This window comes from Vipera berus, assembly GCF_964194415.1.
Source record: "Vipera berus genome assembly, chromosome: 2".
Classification (NCBI taxonomy): domain Eukaryota; kingdom Metazoa; phylum Chordata; class Lepidosauria; order Squamata; family Viperidae; genus Vipera; species Vipera berus.
The window spans coordinates 117,963,978-117,989,014 of NC_138203.1; the positions used below are offsets into that span (position 1 = coordinate 117,963,978).

A 25,037-nucleotide genomic window follows, 5' to 3' on the forward strand; every position below is an offset into this window, starting at 1 on the left:
GCTTCTTGAGGAGAGGTCTCACCACCGCCTCTTTCAAGGCGGCGGGAAAACTACCCTCACTCAGAGAAGCAGATATAACTGCCTGGAACCAGCCTCGTGTCCCCTCCTGGGCTGCATAAACCAGCCAGGAAGGGCACGGGTCCAATAAACAGTTGAAGTCCCTGAGTCATAAAAGAGCTGAGGTTGCCTACCCCTGCTATAGAGCATTGCATGCCAAATAACTAGACACAAAGACACACACCCCGTGTCATCACCCTACTGAACATTTAATTTGCACAGCACTGTTTCATTTCTTGTCTTTTCTTATCTTCTCCTATTATACTGTATTATCTTTTCCTACTGGTTTCTTAAGATTCATCTATTGTTTTTGCAACTTATGATTAATGATTGTAACTATGATTTATGATGTATGATGTATTACTTGCTGTTTATATGTAAACTGTGAGCTTATGCAATAAATTACTTGTGTGTCTGATCGCACGTGGCAATAAAGAATTATATTGTATTATTTTCACTTGTTTTTTGTTTATTTTCAGATTATGGATGGAGAAGGGAAAGCAACACTAGAAAGACATACACTACGTCGCCGATTTCAAAGTCTCAACGACCTTATTGGACATACTCTGTATGTCTCTGTAACGGTGATAACAGAGTCAGGTGAGCAGGGAGAAGAAAAGGGTAAATTGTTTCCTTGAGCAGAGACATATGACACTTTCAAAGATTAGCAGATTGTGATTTTAAGTATCAGGGACCGCAAGTAACTAAAAAAAAGAAACCATCACCAGAATACATCACTGATTTATGACTCAAGTTTTTAAATTCTCTTCTTCATAATGATTATTCACCTTTATCCCACAAAATCTACAATATTATTAGATTAAAAGAGATGTTCTATCCAAAATGTTGTCCTCTATGTATTGTATCTATTAATTTTTTCCACTAAAACTGTTTCTAATCATTTGGTGTGTGAAGCCTAATTTTGGAACATTAATACCCTTCCATTCCTGGGCTATAGGTATTCTTGCTGCATCAGCAAGATCTTGTCTTTGTTTCTAACATTTTCATTGTCTTCTTGAAACACCAATAAAACACTTAATTGCTATGGCAGGTGGTATAACAGATCTTGTTGATTTTCATAAATTTTTTTCAAAATGTTGCCTTTTTGGACAATGCTACCCAATTTATCAGTTACCAATTATTAGATATTGTCTTCAAATTTTTGCTAAAAATTGGAGTATGATATGAATAATTTTTATATTCCTTCCAGAGTAAGGTAAAGGTTACTTCCTCCCTAAAGCTTTCCATTTCATGTTCTCAGTATTGTTTCCAAGCTCTTTTTCCTGTAGAAGTTTTACTGCATTCTGGAATTCTGGAATAATATCATACAAATTTTTGACATGATTCTGTAGTATTTTCCTTTAGTTCAGAAATTATTGTTTCAAAGTCAGTCAGGGGGCATAAAGCTGTTTTCTTTATTTTTTCATCTTTAACAAATGATAGTGTCTGTACATATTTAGTCTTGAAGTATTAGATCTCTGCCTTTTCTCTAAATCAGAAAATGTTTCTCCATTTATAAATCAGTCCTATATAAATTTGCATGTGAAGTGTTTTAAAATCTTTGGAAAATATTGAACTCCTATCAGGGGCATATTTGGGGAAAAATATGGTGCTAATATTTCACATTACTTTTGCAAATTTCAATTTCAAATTTCAATTTTTTTGTCAATTTTCTCCAGGCAGTTTGAAATCTATACTCTTGTATAGATTTAAATCCAGGCTTTGTTTTTGAAGTATTTTAAGGGAAACAGTATGTCTATTTGCAAAGCCACAAAATAAAACAATATATTAATGAATCCTCCACATCTTCCAAAGTTTTAATATGCAAATTTTCTATTTATAAATTATCATTTGCCACATTACTTTCTCTAACTTCTTAAGACCATTTACATGGCAGGATAATACAACTTACAATCAGCACAAAATATGAAGCAACAGTGTTTTCTAGAAAAATTGATAGCAAGAGAGAAGATGTAGAGAGAAAACTTGCAAACTGAAATGTACTGGTTTTTTATTAGGTTTGAAATTATTGGTGCTTCAAAATCTTTACAGGATTTTCTCCTGTACTTCTGAATTCGATTTTTTATTTTAAGTTGCATTCCTTCTGATTCTAACTCTTCCTTAGACTTGAGGGTAGGGTCACTGAAATTAAAAGATATTATTTCACCGTAAATTCACCAGTCCGGCTTCACCACCATTTCTTTTCTAAAAAAAAGCTTATTGGGGCGGGAGCACCCAAAGAGGCAACTTCGTAAAGAAGGTCATGTCTGCCATTTGTTTACATACTTACAATTGAAAGAAAGATTTAAACTAGATAAAAAGAGTTATGGGTTTGATTTTGTTAACTTTACTATGTGGTAGTAAAATACACATATTAGTTACTTAACTATATTCTTATTCTATTCCATAAACATTTTCTACTTCCCACCCTAATACCTCACCACCTTGATTATATTCTCTGGGCTAGTCAATCTTGTTTGCCAAGATGATGTCAAATATACATTTTAGCCTAAGATATGCAGATGATACCACTCTAATGGCAAAAAGTGAAGAAGAACTAAAGAGCCTCTTGTTGTGGGTGAAGAAGGAGAGTGGAAAAGTTGGGTTGAAACTAAACATTAAGAAAACCAAGATCATGGCATCTGGCCCCCTCAATTCCTGGCAAATAGATGGGAAAGAAATGGAGGTAGTGACTCCAAGTTCACCGCAGATGGGGACTGTAGCCAAGAAATTAAAAGACACTTGCTCCTGGGGAGGAAAGCAATGGCAAATCTAGACAGCACACTAAAAGGCAGAGACATCACCCTGTCAACAAAAGTGCGTATAGTCAAGGCTATGGTCTTCCCAGTTGCAATGTATGGCAGTGAAAGTTGGACCATAAGAAAGGCTGAGCACCAAAGAATTGAGGCCTTTGAACTGTGGTGCTGGAGAAGACTCCTGCAAGTCCCTTGGACTGCAAGGTGACCAAACCCGTCAGTCCTAGAGGAGATCAACCCTGACTGCTCTTTAGAAGGCCAGATCCTGAAGTTGAAACTCAAATACTTTGGACACCAAATGAGAAGGAAGGACTCACTGGAGAAGAGCCTAATGCTGGGAAAGGCTGAGGGCAAGAGAAGAAGGGGACGACAGAGAATGAGGTGGCTGGATGGAATCACTGAAGCAGTAGGCGTGAGCTTAAATGGACTCCAGAAGATGGTAGGAAGGCCTGGAGGAACGTTGTCCATGGGGTCACGATGGGTCGGACTCGACTGTGCAGCTAACAACAACATAAGGTAAAAGGTAAAGGTTCCCCCGCACATGGGTGCTAGTCGTTTCTGACTCTAGGGGCCGGTGCTCATCTCCGTTTCAAAGCCGAAGAGCCAGCGCTTGTCCGAGGACGTCTCCGTGGTCATGACTAGACGCCAAAGGCGCACGGAGCGCTGTTACCTTCCCACCGTAGTGGTCCCTATTTTTCTACTTGCATTTTTACGTGCTTTCGAACTGCTAGGTTGGCAGAAGCTGGGACGAGTAACAGGCGCTCACTCTGTTACGCGGCACTCGGGATTCGACCCGCCAAAGTGCCGACCTTCCGATCGACAAGCTCAGCGTCCTAACCCACTGAGCCACCACGTCCCTAACAACAACATACGTTTTAGCATATCCGAGATCTTTTGTTAATCCTCCTCCATTTATGACATAGTTAAAGATGTTCTTTCTAGTGAAGGCTATTTATTAAATGACAGTCAGTAAGTGTTCACCTCCACCATTCCTACCAATTGCATTACCCAGCTGCTGTCTCAAAATTAAGTCTCTCATAGATAATACCAAGGTCAGATCTGGGCAGTGAACAAGTCTCTTTGTCAGAGTTAATAAAACTGCTGTACCGAGCTTTGCCACAAGATGTCCCTGATAGCATTTAGAGTCTTTTTCTGATCCTGGGCTAGATTCTTATGCAGTTTAAGTTCTTTTTGCAAATAAAGCAAAATAGCAGATTCCAGTGAGAATAGGAACTTTTTGGGTCCCCAAATTCCAAACAGAAGACAGATATCCAATTGTGGTAAGTTAATCTTTTCAAAGCTTTATTTCCCCTGAGTAAGCAGGAGCCACCATTTTAGATGGTGGGGTAATGGAGTTCCCTTCCTTCTCTCCTCAGAAGGGGATAGATTTTCAAAATGCTTTTAACAGGAAAGGTACTTGGGGTAGAGAGAAGGTAAAATCTCACCCAATTTTCCATGTTGCTTTCAAGGTGCTTGGTAGTAAGTTTGGCCTTGGCTATCAGCGGCTTGATGATGGGCCATAAATGGCTGATCTTTTCCCCGTCAGTTCAAAGAGCTGCCCTGGATCAAACTGGAGGGCTGCCGCCCTTCCACAATCACTCGGGGGTCCTCTTCATGCTCGTCGCCCCTACAAGGCGACTTCGGGGTCCCCCGTGGGAGAAAACTAAATGGTGGAGGGAGCAATCTCCCCAAATGTCCGCCAGTGCTGCGATCACAAACTGGAAGTATTATTGGTATTTAACACCAGATAAGTTATTAAGAATGATTAAAGTCATCTCAAAAGAATGTTGGAAATGTAAATGTAAAGAAGGGACTTTTTATCACTTATGGTAGACATGTGATAAAGCAAAGAAATATTGGAGTATGATTCTCATCTTAATACAGAAGATTCTCAAAGTGAATATAAAGATAAAATCAGAAACTTTCCTTCTGTGTCTAATGGAAAAAGACTTGGGAAAAATTTGGAACTCTGATTTTGTATATGTTAATGGCAGCAAGACTACTTTACGCACAAAAATGGAAGAATGTTTTGATTCCTACCATGGATAAATGGCTGCAAAAGTTCATGAAGTTAGCAGAGATGGCTAAATTGGCTGTTCTGATCAAAGAAAAGAATATAAGTATTTTTGTTTCTACATGGAAATCACTTTTGGATTTTGTGCTTGAGGTGGGAAAAAATGATACTTTTGATTTTGGGTTTTAGTGATTAGATTGATTTGTTGTTATAGAAATGGCTAGTTTATACTATTATAAAAAAGTAAAAAGTTGAAGTTTGATACTAATGCCTTATTTTATTGCAACAGAGGAAGTAAACTCCTTTTTTTCTCCCCGCTCCACATCTCTTTTTCCCTTCCCCTTTGTTTCCTACTGTAATGTATTGGGCTTGTTTTGTTAACACCACGTGGTATTGCTGGGAGGCTGTTGAGCAGGGAAGCTAGCTAACGGCTCCCAGCTCCTCAGACAACCCATCTCCAGCGCTGCTATTGGTTGCCCCTAGGGTGGCAATAGGTTGCTTCAAACCTATTGGCTGCTGCCTAGGGGCCAGGGTATAAATTGCTGCATCTGCAGCCCTGTTCTCTAGTTCAGATCCTGCAAGCAATAAACCATGATCTTTGCTGAACTCACTCGCCTTGTCTTCTTTCCTGCACAATGAACCCAGTACACAACATCTACTACTTGCTTTTGTATGTTTGTATTTTATACTATAAGCTAATAAAATTAAATATGTAAAAAGGTGCACTCCATTTTGTTTTGCAGGCAGTGATATGGTAGTGACTGAGCAAAATGGCATTCAAATTGTGACATCTCCCTATCAGATCTACCTCACAAAAACCCCCAAATACTTCAAGCCAGGAATGCCATATGAACTGACGGTAATAGAAATTGGGGTCTTATACTCTGTCAAAGAACCACATTAGCAATACCTTCCTCCACATTATTGGGCTTCTGAAGAGCTGTCCAGATGTGGCTGTTCAAGATGGGTGTGGAGGCTTCAAGCTTACCTCGGGGTTGACGCTGTCATTGTGGAGCAGGGGTGTCAAACTCAATTTCACTGAGGGCCACATCAGCATTGTGGTTGCCCTTGGGGGGTCAGTGGGTGTGACCAGGGTAGGCATGGCCTCCTGGGTGGGTGTGGCTGAACTGCATGTGGCCTCCTGGGTGGGCATGGCCAGCTCTACTTCGTTAACATCTAGGGTGCCTATAGGAGTCTGGGCAGGAGTGAGACAGATCTGAGGGTCTCTGGCAGAAGAAGGCGGACTGGGGCAAGTGCCAAGGCACGGTCCACTGGAGGAACCTCACTGTTCCTCTCAGGCCATGCGGGGGGGGGGGGCTGGACAGTGGCACAGGGTGCCTGGAGCCCTGGGTAGCAGAGGTCAAATGCCCAGCCCTCAAGCACCCGTGGCATTAAGCCCAGCCCCACTTCCCCAAAGGAGCGCCCAGCTGCACTTACCTCCTCCTCAAGGCTGCTGCTGTTGCGCTTGCTCTCCTTAGCCAAGTTGTTCATAACGGGTACGAGGGCAAAGTCAGAGGGAGGCCCACTCCCTCTCCATGGGAGGAGACCTGGCTTTGTATCCAAAGCTTCCTTAGCAATAGGATGGCAGACCAACAGGATAGGCCAGGAAGAGGGGGCAAGGGGATGGTGAAAGGGCAACAGGGCAAGACTAAGGCAGGACTTCCCTCAAACCTTCCCTTCCTTCCTTCCTTCCTTCCTTCCTTCCTTCCTTCCTTCCTTCCTTCCTTCCTTCCTTCCTTCCTTCCTTCCTTCCTTCCTTCCTTCCAGAACAGAGTGGTGGGAAAATATTTGAGATGAGGGAGGAAGAAAAACAGGCAAGAAACGCAGCTGGGGTGGTGTCACTTTGTGAGGAATGAAGAAATGCACCATCGCCTGGAAGTGGCCAGCACATGGCCCTTGCCTACTTCACATATCTGGCTTGGTGGGCTCTGGGGGAGGGGATGCCATGAGCAGCATGAGAGTCGATGTTACCTGCGCAATGCTGCCCAGCCTCCAGCCTGCTTGGTTTCGGCAGGCAGTGGGGCGGTCTTCACCCAGCACTGAGAGGCTGAGCCAGGAGGTGCAAAGTGCAATGCCGCCCAGCCCCCAGCCTGCCTGCTTTTGGCAGGCAGCAAGACGCTCTCCTCACAGTGCTGAGAGGCTGAGCCGGGTGGCATGAATCTGAAGAGAAGTGCAATGCTGCCCAGCCCCTAGCCTGCCCGAAGGAGGCAGGGTCATGTGCTGGCCACTTCCAGGTGATGGTGCATCTCTTCATTCCTCACAAAGGGTGATACCTCCCCAGCGTGCGCCCAGGGGGCAGGGTCGACACACCAGGGGCTGGTCCCTTGCTGTTTCCAGACAGCCTTGTGGAGCTAAGACTGAATGTGTTTTAGCATAGATGACCACCACGAAATTGTACATTGGCTCCCTGCCGGCCAGGGCCAGGGCCAAGACAGCGGGCGCCATTCCCTCACTCTTTCCAGGATGGCTTCGAGGGCCACATGAAACCACTTTGCGGGCCAGATCTGCCCCCCAGGCCTTGTGTTTGACATGTTTGTTGTAGAGGATTGATTGGTTGGTTGGTATTGGAACACTGGATGATTTGCTGTAATGTATGTGCATAGAATTTACAGGAATTTAGTGACAAAAAGCTTTAGTAAATCAATTTATGATCTGTCTGAAGTCTCTGTGAGTGAGTTGGGCAGCCATATAAATCTTTTAAATAAATAATAAATAAACAAGCAAACAAATTGATTTAGATTTGGAGGAAGCTGCCATGTTCCATGCTGAATCACCCCTTCTGGATTGTTTTAGGTGTATGTTACCAACCCCGATGGCTCACCAGCTGCGAATGTACCCGTGGTATCAGAGTCCATTCATTCTGAGGGAACCACTTTGAGCGATGGGACTGCTAAGCTCATCCTGAACACACCCCTGAACAATCAAAGCCTATTCATCACTGTAAGTCATTCTGACATTCTGTTAAGTTCCACTCAGTGCACTGATGAGAGGGGACGTCATAAGGAGGTGGATTCCCAGGAGGGAGGGGTGCATTCCAGAGGAGTAAGAGGCAACTCAGTCTGGATGCTTTGTGTGAGAGAAAGAGGGTGAAGACAACATCTCCCTAATAGTTCTCAGAGTATATTGTAGATACAGATTGTAGACTCCTCAGTCTGGCAAGATTTTGTCTATAAGTTTGAAAGCAATAAAAAATTCAATTTGGAAGAAGTGTTGTTTTGGTTTTGGGCCTGACATCTATGTTGGAATGTAGGACCATCACATCCTGTGTACAAATTGTGCTCCATCTAATGGAGCCACATGAAGAGAGGGTTGTCAATTGCCAGTTACAAAGAAAGCAAAGGAGATACAGTGTCAGTAACATAAGATCACCCGCTTTGCACATGTAGAGTCAGACTCTGAGAGCAGAGACAGAACATACACTTGTGACAGAACTAACCCTAACCCAGCAGACATATGCATATATTTCATAAATTTTAAATATTAACGTTTTTTCCTGGGAGCCCTAAGTGGAATTCCATACAAGGGCATCTTGGATGCCAGCAGAACTCTGCTGTAACTCAAGAGGGAATGAGTGATGAAATGTCCATCTCTTTGCTGGGATGCAAATTCTGTTTTTATGCACTTTTGCAGGAGAGCACACACAGGTATGAAAGACAAAGCAAGAAAGTATTTGCTGTGAAGCCTCTATGCACATTGTGTGACTGGAGAGTTATCTTGGCTAGGAACGGACATGAATATATTATGTATGCCTGTTAGTGTAAGGGAGATCATTGTAACTAGGTTGATATCTGTATATTTGGGACTATTGCTGTCAGGTTGAGTGTAATACGATGACAGCTTTCCTTCATCTTTTTTTTTTTTACAAGGATCACTAGATAATGTAATAGTCAACTAATCAACTAATTCTTTCAAGAGCCTTCATGTGGATGTCATTAAGTGCCAGCCTTAAAAGGAGTTGTAGTTGCTTCCTGATTAGGTTAATGCTCCATATTTACCCTGCTTAGGTTAAAACCAACCATAGAAAACTCCCAAGAGAACGCCAGGCAACAAAGTCCATGACAGCCACAGCCTACCAAACTCAGGGAGGATCTGGAAACTATCTTCATATAGCCATTACATCTACAGAGATTAAGCCTGGAGATAACTTACCTGTCAGTTTCAATGTGAGGGGCAATCCAAATTCGGTGAACCGGATCCAATATTTCACATACCTCGTAAGTATTACAGACCTGGAAAAAATCCAGGAGTTGCTTTTAATTCTTATTGTAGCCTTGAAGCCACTGGCTTAACCTATCATTTCTAACCTTTCCATTAATCAGTATTTGTTCACCCTCAGATCTTGACCAAAGGGAAGATTTTCAAGGCTGGCAGGCAACCCAGGGGACCTGGGCAGAATCTGGTGACCATGACTCTGAGTATCACTCCAGACCTCATCCCTTCCTTCCGGTTTGTGGCTTACTACCAAATGGGGAACAGTGAAATTGTGGCAGACTCTGTCTGGGTGGATGTGAAGGATACCTGCATGGGAACGGTAAGTCAGTCTTCCCAGTGCCTCTCTTAGCAATGATGCAAACCCCCTTATTAGAGCTGCATCAGAAGTGCATAAACTTATTTTAAAGCATTTTAATAGTATTTTCCCCAAAATATTTCTTTCAGTTTGGACAGAGAAAGCCAACTATTTTTCCTTGAACTGGCAATTTTTATGTCTGTTAAAGTACTGAACTATTCTTTGTTTTGTTTAAATAGTTGATTGTGAAAGGAGCATCTTCCAGAGATGATCGGATACAAAAGCCAGGAGCTGCCATGAAAATCAAATTGGAAGGGGATCCAGGTGCTCGGGTTGGTCTTGTGGCTGTGGACAAAGCAGTATATGTTCTCAATGATAAATACAAGATTAGCCAAACTAAGGTAAGGCCAGAAATTCCTTGACTTACAAGAATTCACCTTTCAAGACTTTTCCAAATTACAATACTGAAGAGGAACATTTTTTTCTATGATGTGCACTAGATATGGGACACAATAGAGAAGAGTGACTTTGGCTGTACAGCTGGCAGCGGCCAGAATAATCTGGGTGTGTTTGAAGATGCTGGACTGGCCCTGATAACCAGCACTAGTCTCAAGACCAAACAGAGATCAGGTATTTTGGGGATGGATGCTAACATCTGGGAGATGGCAGAGGTTTTCTTTTAGAAGCCAAGAGAAGAGCATTTGGCATCATGTGGGAATCAAAACACAAGGGCCAAAGCAAATACCGGTAATCAAGTTACTTGGTTGAGATGGGCAGTTTAGAAATTAAACAAACAAACAAATAAGCAAGCAAGCAAAATGTATTGTTATCAGTGTGCACTGGAGGAACTTTCTCCAGAAAAGAGTAGGAGGAACTCCAGCAGACAAAAGGATTCACTCCTATTTATACATTTCAGAAAGGAAGAGAAAATGGTAAGAGTCATACATATGCAGAAGTAATAGATGATGTATGCATAAATATTCATAATTTAAAAACCCCATATTATTTCTACATTCAAGAAAGAATGATTGTCTTAATAAAAGAAACAGATCAGTTTGGTTGCCATAGAAACCTTGGTCAGGCTTACTGAGAACCAGGCACTTCAAGGTTGTCTTTTTCACATGCCAATTAGCACACGTTCCTTTTATGTTTCTCTTTTGCTAAAATGTCCCACTCCTGTAAGGATTCTTTTTTCCTCGCACCTGAAAAGTATGTTTCAGCATCTCAAGCGCAGAATATTGGCCTTTGGGTTCTTGAACTGCATGCAACGGTTCCAGCGTCTTCCACCAAGTGATTACTCAAATAGTAGGACAAATTCCAGATCGCTGTTTCTAACGGTGGTTCTAGAAGAGAGAGTTATAGTGCAGGCATCCTACTTTATTCCTACAGTTTTAAGAGGGGTCCACTCTCATCTTCCGCTGCTATTTTCCTGCTTTTTCCCATCATTTGTGGTGTTTCAAGGGGCAAAAAAGAGTCCAGTAAAACATGAAACAGCTGGAGATGCTCTTTGACTTCTTCCACTGTGAGCCTTTCAGCTCAGGCCCAATGAAGAGCTGAGCTATGCCTTCCACCTTACTGCAGCTTCCCAGCACTAAAGTGAACTTTCCGTGAGCTGCTTTGGGTCTATTAGATATAGATGATAGATCCAAATAACACAATAATCTGTAATTAAGGCTTCAGATTGCATTTCCAGCCTGTTTTAAATGGGAGGAAGTCCCACAGAAGGCAGCAGAACTCCCTGACTCCCTTACTGTAAGCCCATTTGTAAAGCTAATCGCCACAGGAATTAGCGCTGAACGTTATCTTCTTACTTTAAAGAATAATTGTTCCTACCTCCTCTCCCCTGCCTGGTTCAGATGCAAAGTGTCCTCAGCCTGCAAATCGGAGGCGTCGCCGCTCTGTTGTGCTGCTTGACAGCAAGGCAAGCAAAGGTATGTGACCCATAATGAAATTTCTGGTAACAGAATAAAACTGCAGTCCATTTGCATTTATTGAATCAATTTGGAAATGGATAAAGGAACGGAGGAAGACTACCCCTCTTTCTCTTCTTTCTCAAGCAAAATGGTAGAAAGTTAACAATCTCTATTAAATAGGATCATTCTTACCTTATCAATAACTTTGAGTGCTTGAATTCTGAGTGCAGTGGGTGGGTGGGGGGTACTTAAACGGACCACTATTTTAATGTAGAATATAACTGGTTCCAGCTAAAAAGCTACGTTTTACACAGAAAAGTTTTAAGCGTTGCTTTTTGAGGGTTCTTGGATGGCAGCACTGATCAAGAATTGTTCTTGGTGAGGAGGAAGTGAGCAATGGCCAGTGAACTACAAGCAGCCCCCAAAGCAGGAACATCTGTAGGGATGCCTGTGTACCAACATGGCAGTTCCAAATGGACAATGAATGCTCTGCCCCTTTTATTTGTATGGGGCTGCAGTCATTCCCTCCCTAAAGACATCCATGCCCCAAAGCCTTTTTTGCAACTTATGAATCTTCAGGACCACAAAAAACAACAGCAGAACACCCAAAACTGAAGTATGGTGTCCTCATAACTGAAGTAGGGTGTCCTTTGTTTCAGGAGAAAACAAAGAATAAATGTGTTTAATCGTATAGTAAGCTTACAACAGAGATCATGGATTAATACATGCAACTAAAAGGGCCACATTTAAAATAAAGAAAAAATGTACTGAAAATTCTGCATCCCCTGCTCTGGTGATGGAATTAATTATTTGCATTATATTAAAAATTGACAAAACAAACATTTGGCTGTACCTAGAGGATCAGTGAACCACCTGTGAATTTAGTGGCCAGAATTTAGTGCCAGAAGAAATTTTATGCATGCAGGTGTTGAACTGCAAGCCTTCAGACAGCATTCAGTCCACAGAAGCCTTGGGGGTTAAACACTAAAAACCTCCAAAAGTTCTTTTCCTATAATTATTTTTACCTGTTATACGAGGAGGGGAATTTTGTTGAAGACATATCTTTAAAATAATTGTGTTTTTAATTTTAATTACATTGAAATGCAAACCAAATGAAATGAATTGGGTTTCACCTTGGTTACCTGGTAGTTTATAGAAGCATGCGCCTCCACCCCCACTCCCTGCCTGCCATTCAAAGGCCAAGGGGAGCCCTGAGCCTGGAAGACGTTGCCCAGGGTCAGTGCAGAACAACCAGCACTGTAAGAAGCTGGCCATGCCTCTCAGCTACAAATGCATTGGTGGCAGGATCAGGGTTTCAGGGTGCCTTGGTGGAAAGAAGAGGGAAAACTAAAGAAAAGGGTCTTTATGAGATTTAAAGCGCACATTTTCTTCAGGAGCTGATGATGGCCTACTCAAGCCTCCCGTTAGCATATGGCACCTAGAACGCTCCATTTGGGGGTTAGAGATACACTGCAACGTTTGACTGATTTTCAAACACAGATCATAACAGTTTGAATATTCTGGCAAAACCGCAGATGCAGTAATAAGTCATAAAGCAATCTTATAAACATGACAATGCCTACTAACTACAGCAGTGAAAAATCAAAGGATGCTCAACTGTTTCTAGCAGCTGTCTGGGAGAAGATAAACAACTCATTTGAATAGTTTATTTGAATATTGTCTCTTGTTTCTTTATGGATATGACTATGAGAAATACAATTGTCTAATGTTTCACAAATTTTGCATATTTTAGCGGCACAGTTTCAGGACCAAGCCCTGCGTAAATGCTGTGAAGACGGCATGCATGAGAACCCCATGGGGTACACTTGCGAAAAGCGTGAAAAATACATCCAGGAGGGAGATGCTTGTAAGACTGCCTTCCTTGAATGCTGTCACTACATCAAAGGGATCCACGATGAAAACAAACGGGAGAACGAGTTGTTTCTGGCAAGAAGTAAGTCGCTGGTTCTGGGTTTATTGAAAGAAAGGAACATTCAATCCACAATACCTAGAAAACATAGCGCATAACAGCATCACCAAAGCTTGGAAACCATTTGGAATATATTGTTATTAGTATGTATTTAGATGTCATTGTCAGTAATTTATAGCTCAGCTTTAGTGCAAAATGCAGCCATCTAAATGCAGGAGGAACATTAGAGGTTGGGTGGAGTGAGGCCTCACTCGAGGGAATCACATCACATCCAGCCTCCCAGTCCCTGGGCTCTCTCAGTCCCCATCTAGGTTAGGTCTATCTAGTGCAGAGACATTCTCTCATTAAATCACTGTTTTTAATTGAGCGGAATCAGGAATCTGCTGCTTCCTCTCATAGCAACCCACCACTTTTTAAAAAAAACATTGCTGACCTTTAGGTTCAGCTAAAGCACCAGCAGCTTTGGGGGAGGTCTCAGTGGTTGAAGAAAGCTGTCAGTGGAAAATGATTTGGATGGCTTGTTGAGTGAAAGTAGTGGCTGTGCATATCTTTCTTTGGTGGTAGTCTGCTTCAATTTTATTCCAGTTGGATGGATGGACAAAGAAATTAAACTTGATTTAATTAAGTTTGAAAAGTGCTTGAAAAAAGATTAAGGTAAAAAATGGTCAAGATGGCAGCCATAGTAATGTGATTGAAACGCTGCCTGTTTTCTATGTCTGACTGAAAATATATTATTTCTTAATTTCATTTTATGTACACATGTTAATCTAATAGAGAGTGTAAAATAAGAATGGGAGAAATAGGTGGCTACAGAAACTATTATTAATTCCTATCATGTCCTTGCTACTATATCTAATACTGTGAGAGAAACAGTACCAGTTGCCCTACAGAGTGCCCCATTCTGAACAGTCTGAGCTTTCAACAAAGAAATGTTGCAGCATTATGCCAATTTGCATGTTCAGTACATTTATAAGAATAGCAAGAGAGGGAAAGCATACTTGGATTAACCAAAATACAGAGATGCCTACAATTTTGCTACTTTGACAATAACTAATCTACTCAAAGGATGAAATAGAATTATCCTCGTCAGCCAACATTCCCATGAACAAGCATTTTCCCAAATAGGTCAGAACATGCAGAGTCTGAATTGAATTGATGCTAGTAAACCCACCTTGTAGAATGTAGATTGATGAGTTCATTGTGTTGACACAGTGGAAATGACTGATCAATAAACTATTCCATGGTGGCGAACCTATGGCATGCGTGCCACAGGTGGCATGCAGAGCCCTCTCTGTGGGTACTGTCGCCCCAGTCCTAGGCCTTCAGCTGGGTTTTATAAAACCTTTTTGTTTTAGGCCTCCACCGCCATGTGCAAAAAAAAAAGGTTCAATCAATCAATCAATTTCAACTACTTGCAGGGAAAAAAAGATCTTGCAAAGTTGGAATTGATTGAACTTTTAGTCCCACCCAGTCTGCTGTTACCAATGCAGCCATGCCCACCCAATGGGCCATGCCCACCCAATTGGCCACACCCACCCAATTGGCCACGCCTACCCGGCACCCGAAAATACATACTGGTAAGTGGTTTTTGGGTTGCAGTTTGGGCACTCAGTCTCTAAAAGGTTCGCCATCACTGAACTATGTAATGTAAACTGAGTCCTCCATGAAGATGCTTTCATATCAAACTTAGGACCTCAAATAATACTGACTGTATCCACTCCATTAACCTTAATATTAAATTAAAATATTGCTAATAGTTTCTTTTTTCTTACACCAGCTAGTTTGTGTTTTCACTTTTTGAAGAAACTCCAAAGTAAAAACATCATTCATTAATTGCCTGGGTTTTACATAACATTTTGGATTTGATTTCGTATTTTGGGTTTTGGACTCCAGAAGATGGTAGAGGACAGGAAGGCCTGGGGGAATGTTGTCCATGGGGTTGCAATGGGTCAGACATGACTTTACAACTAACAACAAAAACAGACAATTTATTGTTTACTGCAATACATGAATCTAGTTAATTGTGGGTTGTTTAATAAAGTATTGTTAAAGAAACAATACCTTATACCACCTTGCTATCTATTTTCCAGGTGATTTTGAAGATCAATTCTTTGGAGAAGATAACATCATCTCAAGGTCTGATTTTCCTGAGAGTTGGTTGTGGCTAACAGAGGAACTGACTGAACCTCCCAACAGCAAAGGGTATTGCTATTGTTTATATTAGCTCACTTTTCAGTTGAAAGGAAAATCTAATGATTGCAACATTTAGACAGGAACAGGGATGGTGACTCTACCAAGAGGAAAGGATCAGAAAAGGACCTGAGTGAAATTTGGAGTTTATTTTTCACCTCCTTTAGAAGAGAAAGGTTTTGCTCATTTCTAAGGCAGCAACTTGTCAGCCAGTCTGTTCTTTATTATGGTCAATGACCAGAATTCCATTTCATTTTCTCCCTAGGATTTCAAGCAAGACATTGTCTTTTTATCTGAGGGATTCCATCACAACCTGGGAGGTGCTGGCTGTGAGCATTACACCCACCAAAGGTAAAGAATTAGGAACAATGGAAAGTTGGCAGGTGTGAAAAGAACCTAAGAATTAAAGTAGAATTAACCTTTTTTGGGGGGTGGGGGCTTTGCCTTTGGCCTTCCTTGCAGGGATCTGTGTGGCTGAACCTTATGAAATAACAGTCATGAAGGATTTCTTCATTGATCTTCGACTGCCGTATTCAGTAGTGAAGAATGAGCAGGTGGAGATCCGGGCTGTTCTGTACAACTACAATGACGATGCTATTGATGTAAGTTTTGGGGCTGTGACAAGAGTGGGGGGGATTAGTAATTAGGAAATGTGCATGATTTGTGTTGCTATCAATTCTTTGACAGCCAGAGTTTATGTATTTCCAACTCTAAGCCACAGCATTTTCAGACCAATTAAAAAGTGCCAGTGATGGAGGCAATGGTTGTTTGCAAAGGCTGTTTGGATCAGAGTTGTTTAAACATTTTGCTTTCAGGACCCCTTCCCCCTTTTGAAAAGCCCCCCAAAGAGCTTTTATTTGTAAGGGCTATATTTATCAATCTTTACCATATTAAAAATTAAAATGGATGCATTTGTAGAATATTTATTTATTAAATCACAAAGAAACAACATTAAACTCATCACATATTAACAAAAAAAATCATCAAAACCCTATATTTGTAACAAATAAAAATAATCATGAGAAAAATAACATTTGCAGATGTTTGCAGATGTCTTTACTACCTGGCGAATAACTTTGATTTTGTGGGTCCCCGTGTGGGTCTTAGAGGACTCCTCCATGGCTCCTCGGATCACAGTTTAAGGAACACTGGTTTAGACCATCATCTCTGCTCCATTTGTGTTATTCACACAGTCCTACTTTATAACAGTCCATGAAGAAGGGAAAGGAAGGACAAACTGCATGATATGATTATGTGTATTTGTGCTCTATGTGTGCCCCTCTTCTACATGTCCTTCCATGTATTAGAATGACTTGTTGATGCAGGAATAGACTCAGTGGGGAATGTGTTTGTGTCATCTATGGGAGAGCTGGATTTTAAATGATTCTCACGGCCAAAGCAGCCTCATGGCTCATCTGCTTTTCTCATCCTCACTAGGTGCGAGTGGAACTGTTACACAACCCAGCCTTCTGCAGTGTTTCCACAGAAACACAACGATACCGAGAGCAGTTCACGATTAAAGCCTTGTCCTCCAGGGCAGTATCATTTGTCATAGTCCCATTACAGCAAGGATTGCATGATGTTGAGGTCAGAGCAAGTGTCTGGGGACAGTTGGCATCTGATGGTGTGAAGAAGAAACTGAAAGTTGTAGTAAGTAACAAGTGGGGTTACCTCATGGCTTTTGGAGAAGAAAGGCTGTAACCAAAGGTTGCTGCAGATAAAGACCATTTACCATAATTGTATTAATTTATCTTCTCCCATTTCAACAGAAAGGCATTTTGGTCTCAAAACTTTACACAAAATGGCATATCTATCATGGTGGCTAAAATGGTCTAATTTGTTATCGATCTTGGACTGTCCTGTTGTTCTGATTGTCCTTTGAAAACTTCTAGAATCTTCCCATAGCAAAATTTATTGGTCTGAAAATGACAGAATGGGAGCTGCTTCACTACTTGGGGAGTTCTTTAAATATTTTAAAATAATTTTTAAAATTTAAGTAAAGATGCTCAGTGTTGCAGCCGGGCAACGGTCTTCTTTTGGTTCAATCTTTCTCCCCCCCCCCCAATCCTTTCCCCAGCTGCAATAAAAAAAAATCCCTGTCACATGAAACAATTACCCTTTACACTTCAGTAGTGTGATTTGGTGGGTGGGCAGGTGGATGGATATGAGATTTAGCCAAGGGGCTAAGATTGTCCATAACAACAGCAATATTGCCAAAAAGAAAAAAAAAGGATGCTGGGTGACTAGCCAGATAATCTAGGAGTTCCCTTAACTTGTCTGCCCTCCTGGGCTTGGGGCAGAGCATTGTGACATTGTCGGGGTAGGCATGTGATTTTCTTTTTATCTCTGGATTGCAATGGGATGACAACTTTCTCTTAGCCCATAAAATACTTGCTTAATAACACTATTGAATTCTGAAAAGAGAAATAACATACCAGCCATTTCAATAGAAGCACTAGAAGGCATTCAAATGCATCTCTGCACAATAATCCAAGCTGTGGCCTTATGGATAATATCAGCTAATGAGAACAAAGTTAATAAAAATGTGCAGGCTGGGTGCTTTTCAGTTTGACTTTTAATAATAAATTTTGAGAAACCTATATGTGGGCCAAGAAGCAACAGTGAGAACTGGACACGGAACCACTGATTGGTTCAAAATTGGGAAAGCAGTACGGCAAGGTTGTATACTGTCGCCCTGCCTATTTAACTTATATGCAGAGCACATCATGAGAAAGGCAGGGCTAAATGAATCAAAAGTTGGAATTAAGATTGCCGGAAGAAATATCAACAACCTAAGATATGCAGATGATACCACTCTAATGGCAGAAAGTGAAGAAGAACTAAAGAGCCTCTTGTTGCGGGTGAAGAAGGAGAGTGCAAAACTTGGGTTGAAACTTAACATTAAGAAAACCAAGATCATGGCATCTGGCCCTCTCAATTCCTGGCAAATAGATGGGGAAGAAATGGAGGTAGTGACAGATTTTATTTTTCTGGGCTCCAAGATCACTGCAGATGGGGACTGTAGCCAAGAAATTAAAAGACACTTGCTCCTTGGGAAGAAAGCAATGGCAAATCTAGACAGCACACTAAAAAGCAGAGACATCACCCTGTCAACAAAAGTGCGTATAGTCAAGGCTATGGTCTTCCCAGTTGCAATGTATGGCAGTGAAAGTTGGACCATAAAAAAGGCTGAACGCCAAAGAATTGAGGCCTTTTAACTGTGGTGCTGGAGAAGACTCCTGCAAGTCCCTTGGACTGCAAGGCAATCAAACCGGTCAGTCCTAGAGGAGATCAACCCTGACTGCTCTTTAGAAGGCCAGATCCTGAAGTTGAAACTCAAATACTTTGGCCACCTAATGAGAAGGAAGGACTCACTGGAGAAGAGCCTAATGCTGGGAAAGGTTGAGGGCAATAGAAGAAGGGGACGACAGAGAATGAGGTGGCTAGATGGAGTCACTGAAGCAGTAGGCGTGAGCCTAAATGGGCTCCAGAAGATGGTAGAGGACAGGAAGGCCTGGAGGAACATTGTCCATAGGGTCCCGATGGATCGGACATGACTTTGCAGGTAACAACAACAACAAGGAAGTGAATGCAGATGATCCCCTTCAAAAATAATTCCTACTGAAGACAGGATAATAAAAATGTGATACAAGGCTAGCTGCCATTAGTATAGCAAGCAGTGAACTGCTACTTTCTGGTACTTGTAATCTGTTCTTTGACGACAGGAAAACATTCTTGCATTTCTTTATCCAAGGAAGTTTGGCAGATGTGCTAAACTCAAGTTGACTGTGATTAGAGAACAGGTAACTCCATGGATGGAATCTGCAAAACCTTTGGCCATTTGGATCATCACAAGCAGCCTCAACAGACTTGGCAAATCATCCAAAGTAGATTTTTGGAAGAGTATATATGAATATTGTTAGGTAACTGAGGATAATGGTAATAGACTGAATAAATGGATGGATAACAGGGCTCCCTATTTAGATTATAAAAACACACACATGAATACATTCTTTGTTGTGACCAAAGTCCAACAACCTAAAAAAAAGTTAAAGAATTAAAATGTCCAATCAGTAAACGCTATCTAATAAAACAATAGCATGAATGTTTGACCCCAGGAATATTAAAATAACAGCATTATTTAAGATCCAGGATGCAAATAGTATATAAAGTTACACATAAGCATAGATTGATGAATGGGTTGCCATAGGATTGTAATTCCTATAAATATAGTAAGTAATAATGTTAATATTTAATATTAATTATTAATTAATATTTAATAGTAGTAAAATACATTTAAAAGAAAATAGTAGAAAAGCAAAAGCTGTAGCAGATGAGCAAGCTGAGCTCTAAGACTGAGTTAAATGTGTCATCAGTTTAGAGTCATTTTGTTTCCACAAGAGACTCAAGTTCAGCTCCTCTTTCATAGAATTCAGAATAACATAGTTGAAAGGGATCTTGGAGGACATCTAGTCCAACCCTTTAATCAAGTAGGAGACCCTATAACATTCCAGACAAATGGTTACCCAATCTCTTCTTTAAAAACTCCAGGGGTGGAGAACCCACAACTTCTGGAGGGTTAGGGTTAGGCAAGGGTGTGTGGGGCAGCTTCACCCCCTCCCACCCCCACCCTAACTTGATTTTTAAGTGTGTGCCTTGCCCTAAAACTAGGGCTTAGTTTGGGGGTAGGGCTTATATTAGGCCCACCCCCCCCCAAAATCAAGGTAGGGCTTATTTTCAAGGTAGGCCTTACTTTTGGGGAAACATGGTAGTGAGAATTAATTATTGCCTCTTGTCTAGCATTAATTTAGTTTTGACCGTTAGACAGATTCTTGTGTATAGATAGCAATGATAAACTCTTCTGTGTTTAGAACTCAACAAATATTCCTGGTTACATTCTCCTAGCAGAACTCCCATAAATTTCAATGACTTCGAAGAAAAAATCTTTTTGGATGGTCCTCCCTGTTACTTAGATTTTTCTGGGCACACACGTGTGAGCTTTATCAAAGCCTTAAAAAATGTCTTAACCAGTACAAGAGGCCCTTGGGATTAAAAATTTGTTAAGACATGGTCTGTCTAACATAGCTTTCCCCAGTTTACTAGTCTGTAGATGTTCTGGAACAATAGATCCCAAAACAGATCCCAGAATTCACAATCACCACAGACAAGGCTAACTTATCTGGAAGTTACTGAAGCTGGGGTTAAACCCATACCAGGGCTCACTCATTGTTAAACTGTTTCCAGAAGACAGAGTTACTGTTCTGCAACAGAACTCACCTGGGCCTTGCAACATTTTAAAGACCGGCAATGCTTTTTAAGAAGAAGAAAAAGAAAAATAGAATTCTTTATTTGCCAAGTGTGATTGGACACACAAGGAATTTGTCTCTGGTGTAAGCTCACAATGTACATATAAACAGCAAATAATAGGTAATAGGTCATAAATCATAGTTACAATAATTAATCATAGGTTACAAACAACAATTGATAAATCATAAGAAACCAGGAAAAGGAAAAGATCGTAGAAAGATGACATGAGGAAGATGAAAGATGAAACAGTGCTGTGTAAATTAAATGTTCAGTAGAGTGATGACATGGGGGGGGGGAATCTATCTTTGTGTCTAGTTGTTTGGCATGCAATGCTCTAAAACGGCATCCTGAGGGGAGAAGTTGAAATAGACTATGTCCAGGAAGTGAGGGGGGGGTGTCTGTAGATATTTTCTCAGCTCTATTTCTGCTTCGTGCTGTATACAGATCCTCAACTGAATGTAGGCTGTTTGTGGTTGTGTTTTCTGCAGTTCTAAGCTACCCTTTGAAATCTGTACCTGTCCTGTTTGGTTGCTGTGCTGAACCAGACAGTTATTGAGATACAAATGACAGACTCAGTAATTCCTCTGTAGAACTGTATCAGCAGATCCTTGGGCAATCTGAGCTTTCTGAGTTGACATAGGAAGAACAATCTTTGTTGTGCCTTTTTAATGATGGTTCTAATAAGTATCCATTTCAAGTTCTTGGAGATAATAGAGCCGTGGTGGCGAACCTGTGGCACGCGTGCCACAGGTGGCATGCAGAGCCCTCTCTGTGGGCACGTGCGCAGTCGCCCCAGTCCTAGGCCTTCAGCTGGGTTTTATAAAACCTTTTTGCTTTAGGCCTCCGCCACCATGTGCAAAAAAAAAGGTTCAATCAATCAATCAATCAATTTCAACTTCTTGCGGGGAAAAAAAGATCTCGCAAAGTTGGAATTGACTGATGGAACTTTTTAGTCCCACCCAGTCTTCTGTTATCACTGCAGCCACGACCACCCAATGGGCCACACCCAGCCAATGGGCCACGCCCACCTGGCACCTGATGATACATAAGTGGGTTTTGGGTTGCAGTTTGGGCACTCGGTCTCTAAAAGGTTCGCCATCACTGTAATAGAGCCTTGGACTTCCGGTTTTGCATCGTGGTAAGACAGATGCTGGAAGAGAGATGCTGCCTGATTTTGCCCTTCTGGGGCCCTAAAAAGGGCCTAAAGTTGTCCCGAAAAGGCAAGGAAGAAGGAGGGGTGTCTCGTTGATCACAGAGAGATGGCGGTCTTTCTGTTCGATCTGAGAAAAGACCTTCAAACTGTGGGGGACAGAAATACACAATATTAAAGTGGAAGTAACATAAAGCTACAGTTTTGATAAATTTGAGAACTGAGATAATTGTTAAGATTTTCTCTTTGAAAAACAACAACAAAAAAAGAAACATTGAGAAGAAATATAAGAAAGCAATCCTTTGTCTTAACAGTGGAAAATGGATTTTGAATGACATCTAATGGTGTATTTGAGTACAGAAATATAACTAGCTTCCTGGCTGCTTGGTGACTCCTGGCTTAAGGGAGAACAGCTGGCAATAAAGGAAAATATTTTGTCATATTTATCACTCTGACCTTTTTGGACTATAAACACCTACTGAGCTTGGACTTTTAATCTAAAAAGATAGTGGGAGAGAAAGAAAAATTTGACCTTTGATTACATCTGGCTGGGAGATACTTTTGAGCTGTTTTCAGGGAGGTTGAACACTTTAAATATTTTGAACATTGTGGATTATAACCTTGCCTGACTGACAATTTTTGGATGCCTGAGACAAAGGATCACTATAAAATATTGCTTTTGGGACTGGCCCTGTATTCTGTAACCTATTGGATTATAAAGACTACATATAAAGACCAGAAAACTAGAGGAAATTTTGTTCTACTCTTACTGAGACTGGTGATATTAGAGATCTCCAGGAATGATGCTTCAAGAAAAAACAAACACCTTTCAGAAGAAAATATACTCTACGCTACAACTAATTCACCAAACAATTGTTGCATACAAAGAGGATATAAAAAGAAAACATAATAAGACCAAAATAATTTAGATAATATAAATGAGCAAATCTCCAAGCTAAATCTACAATTAGAAAGTTCCCAGACAATGACTACAAAGTATGAACAAATAATCCAGATATCAGAAGATGAAGCAGAGGAAATGGCCCTAAAGATGGAAGAGATAAAAGAAGGGAAATATAAACTACCATATACAAATAAAATACTGCAAGACTTACCCATAACAATGAAAATGCAAAAGATCTTTTACCCCTTGAGTCTGCAAATTACACCTGATGACAAAGAAGATGATTTTTAAAAAATGGAACATAGAGCTGTCAGGGGAAAAGTTACAACTTTGGAAACAAAAAATGAGAAGAGAAATTAAGGGAAAAGGAAAGTGGGAGTTGCTTAAGGAACATAAATGGGTGGGATTCCCTCCCCCCAAACAAATAACCTACCTAAATTGTCTTCCTCATGCCAAGCAACTTGCATAAAAGTAGAAAGAAAATTCCTGGGTGATTTAATTGCCTTGCCTTGGAAAGCTACTTGGCAAAGAAAGAAAGTGAGAGTTAGATTTAAAAAATAGAAGATTTGACCTATTAGAGGGGCCATTATATGTTTAAATACTTGTTTAAATATGATTAAAAGAATGGATGACCCTTAGATATAATTAGACTTTTATAATGAAAGATATGATTGAGAATTAAAATAGCATTTTTTCTTTTTCTTTTGATATGGGAAATATGAAAATAAGAGGAGGATTGGTATGAATAAAATTTTTTAGCTATATAAATGTAATTAATATTGAGAAAATCATAACTGACAAAGATACTTCAAATATTGATGGGAAATCAAACTTGAACAAGAGCACAAAAACAGGATATTGATTTATGAATTGATATTATAGTTATTTGTATAATATTAATAAAATATGATGAAGATGTTTATATCTCATTTTGTATACATCAGTAGTACCAAGAATTGTAACTGTGTAATGAGGGGAAAATGGAAAAAAATATGGGGAAGAAAGGAGGATCAGGGGAAAAATACTGGATTGTGCAGTACTGAATAGATTTATATTGAATTAAATTAATATTAAATATGTGGACCCAGACAACATGTTGTTTACTAAACTCTAAAGATTGTAATTCTTAAAAATTAATAAAACACTTTTTTTTAAAAAAAGAACTTTATCATCAGATCCTTGGGCAATCTGAGCTTTCTGAGCTGACATAGGAAGAGCATCTTATAATGTACACACACAACATGCAGCAACTGTTATTGGGGGGGAAGAAACTGTTATTGGGGAGGCAGTACAGTAAGAATAAGTAAGAACATCTTGACTGACCATAGACATTCTTGTCCCCTGCCCCCCAATCTGAGATAAGGAAACTCAGGCTTCCAGGATAAATAGAAATTAATCTTTAATAGAGGGCCAGGCTGATCTGGCTATTAAGAAGATATGAGGGTGACCTAAGTCTTTTCCTATTGTGAATCCAAGCACCAGTTCTATTGCTGGATATTTTACTACTTTTCTAAGAGATGCTACAGGAGATTCTTTGTATTTTGTAATTGCCATTTTGAAGTACTTGCTGCTGTCATGCATGATATTTTTATTTGCAATGAGGGTCTCAAAAGAGATTTTTCTGGTGTCCATTTTTTTCTGTAACAGCCTGAAGGGATACAGAAAAATATTGTGACTGTTATTGAACTGGACCCACGTGCAAAAGGAGTCGGTGAGCAACATTCATTCTTACTCATTAATTCCAATTTTACCCTATATTTATTGAAAAGTTTTACAATACATTTTTAAATACAAAAAACTCCTCCTCCCCCTCCCCTCTCCCCAACCCTCCCCTCCCCTCCCCTCCCCCCTCCCCGACTTCCCAGAGCTGAATACAGGGTATAATAATACAAACATAAACTAAAATATGCTAATAACAAAAATAACATATTAAGTTCTATCGGACTTTAACTCTCCATAGTCATAATATTAATAAAGTAACAAATAACTAATCATACATCATAAAAATCCACTACTTATTCAAATGCTAAATGAAACTTTTTAGTCCCATATTTATTCTGAATATATTCAATCCATCTTCTCCATTCCACAATATATCTCTGTTGCGATTGATCTTTCAAATATGCCGAAATCTTTGCCATTTCCGCCAAATTGGAAACTTTCAAAGTCCACTCTTCTATAGTCGGCAATTCCTCCTTCTTCCAGTATTGTGCAACTAAAAGTCTTGCCGCCGTAATTAAAATTCAACATCAATTTAATGTCTATTACAGTAGTATCTGTAATAATACCCAATAAAAACAATTGCGGGG

General features: G+C 40.4%; 1 protein-coding gene across 1 annotated transcript in view; it reads left to right on the top strand.

Annotated features, from left to right (window-relative positions):
* LOC308661933 (venom factor-like) overlaps positions 1-25,037 on the top strand; it is a 123,938-nt gene that overhangs the window by 37,425 nt on the left and 61,476 nt on the right. The window contains exons 9-22 of the mRNA XM_081317204.1: positions 537-657; positions 5,571-5,686; positions 7,621-7,767; positions 8,832-9,041; positions 9,164-9,358; positions 9,574-9,735; positions 9,835-9,964; positions 11,191-11,265; positions 13,001-13,201; positions 15,268-15,379; positions 15,633-15,718; positions 15,830-15,969; positions 16,805-17,017; positions 24,376-24,439. Coding sequence (XP_081173330.1) covers positions 537-657; positions 5,571-5,686; positions 7,621-7,767; positions 8,832-9,041; positions 9,164-9,358; positions 9,574-9,735; positions 9,835-9,964; positions 11,191-11,265; positions 13,001-13,201; positions 15,268-15,379; positions 15,633-15,718; positions 15,830-15,969; positions 16,805-17,017; positions 24,376-24,439 — 1,972 coding nt within the window. The remainder of the gene's footprint in view (positions 1-536; positions 658-5,570; positions 5,687-7,620; positions 7,768-8,831; positions 9,042-9,163; positions 9,359-9,573; positions 9,736-9,834; positions 9,965-11,190; positions 11,266-13,000; positions 13,202-15,267; positions 15,380-15,632; positions 15,719-15,829; positions 15,970-16,804; positions 17,018-24,375; positions 24,440-25,037) is intronic.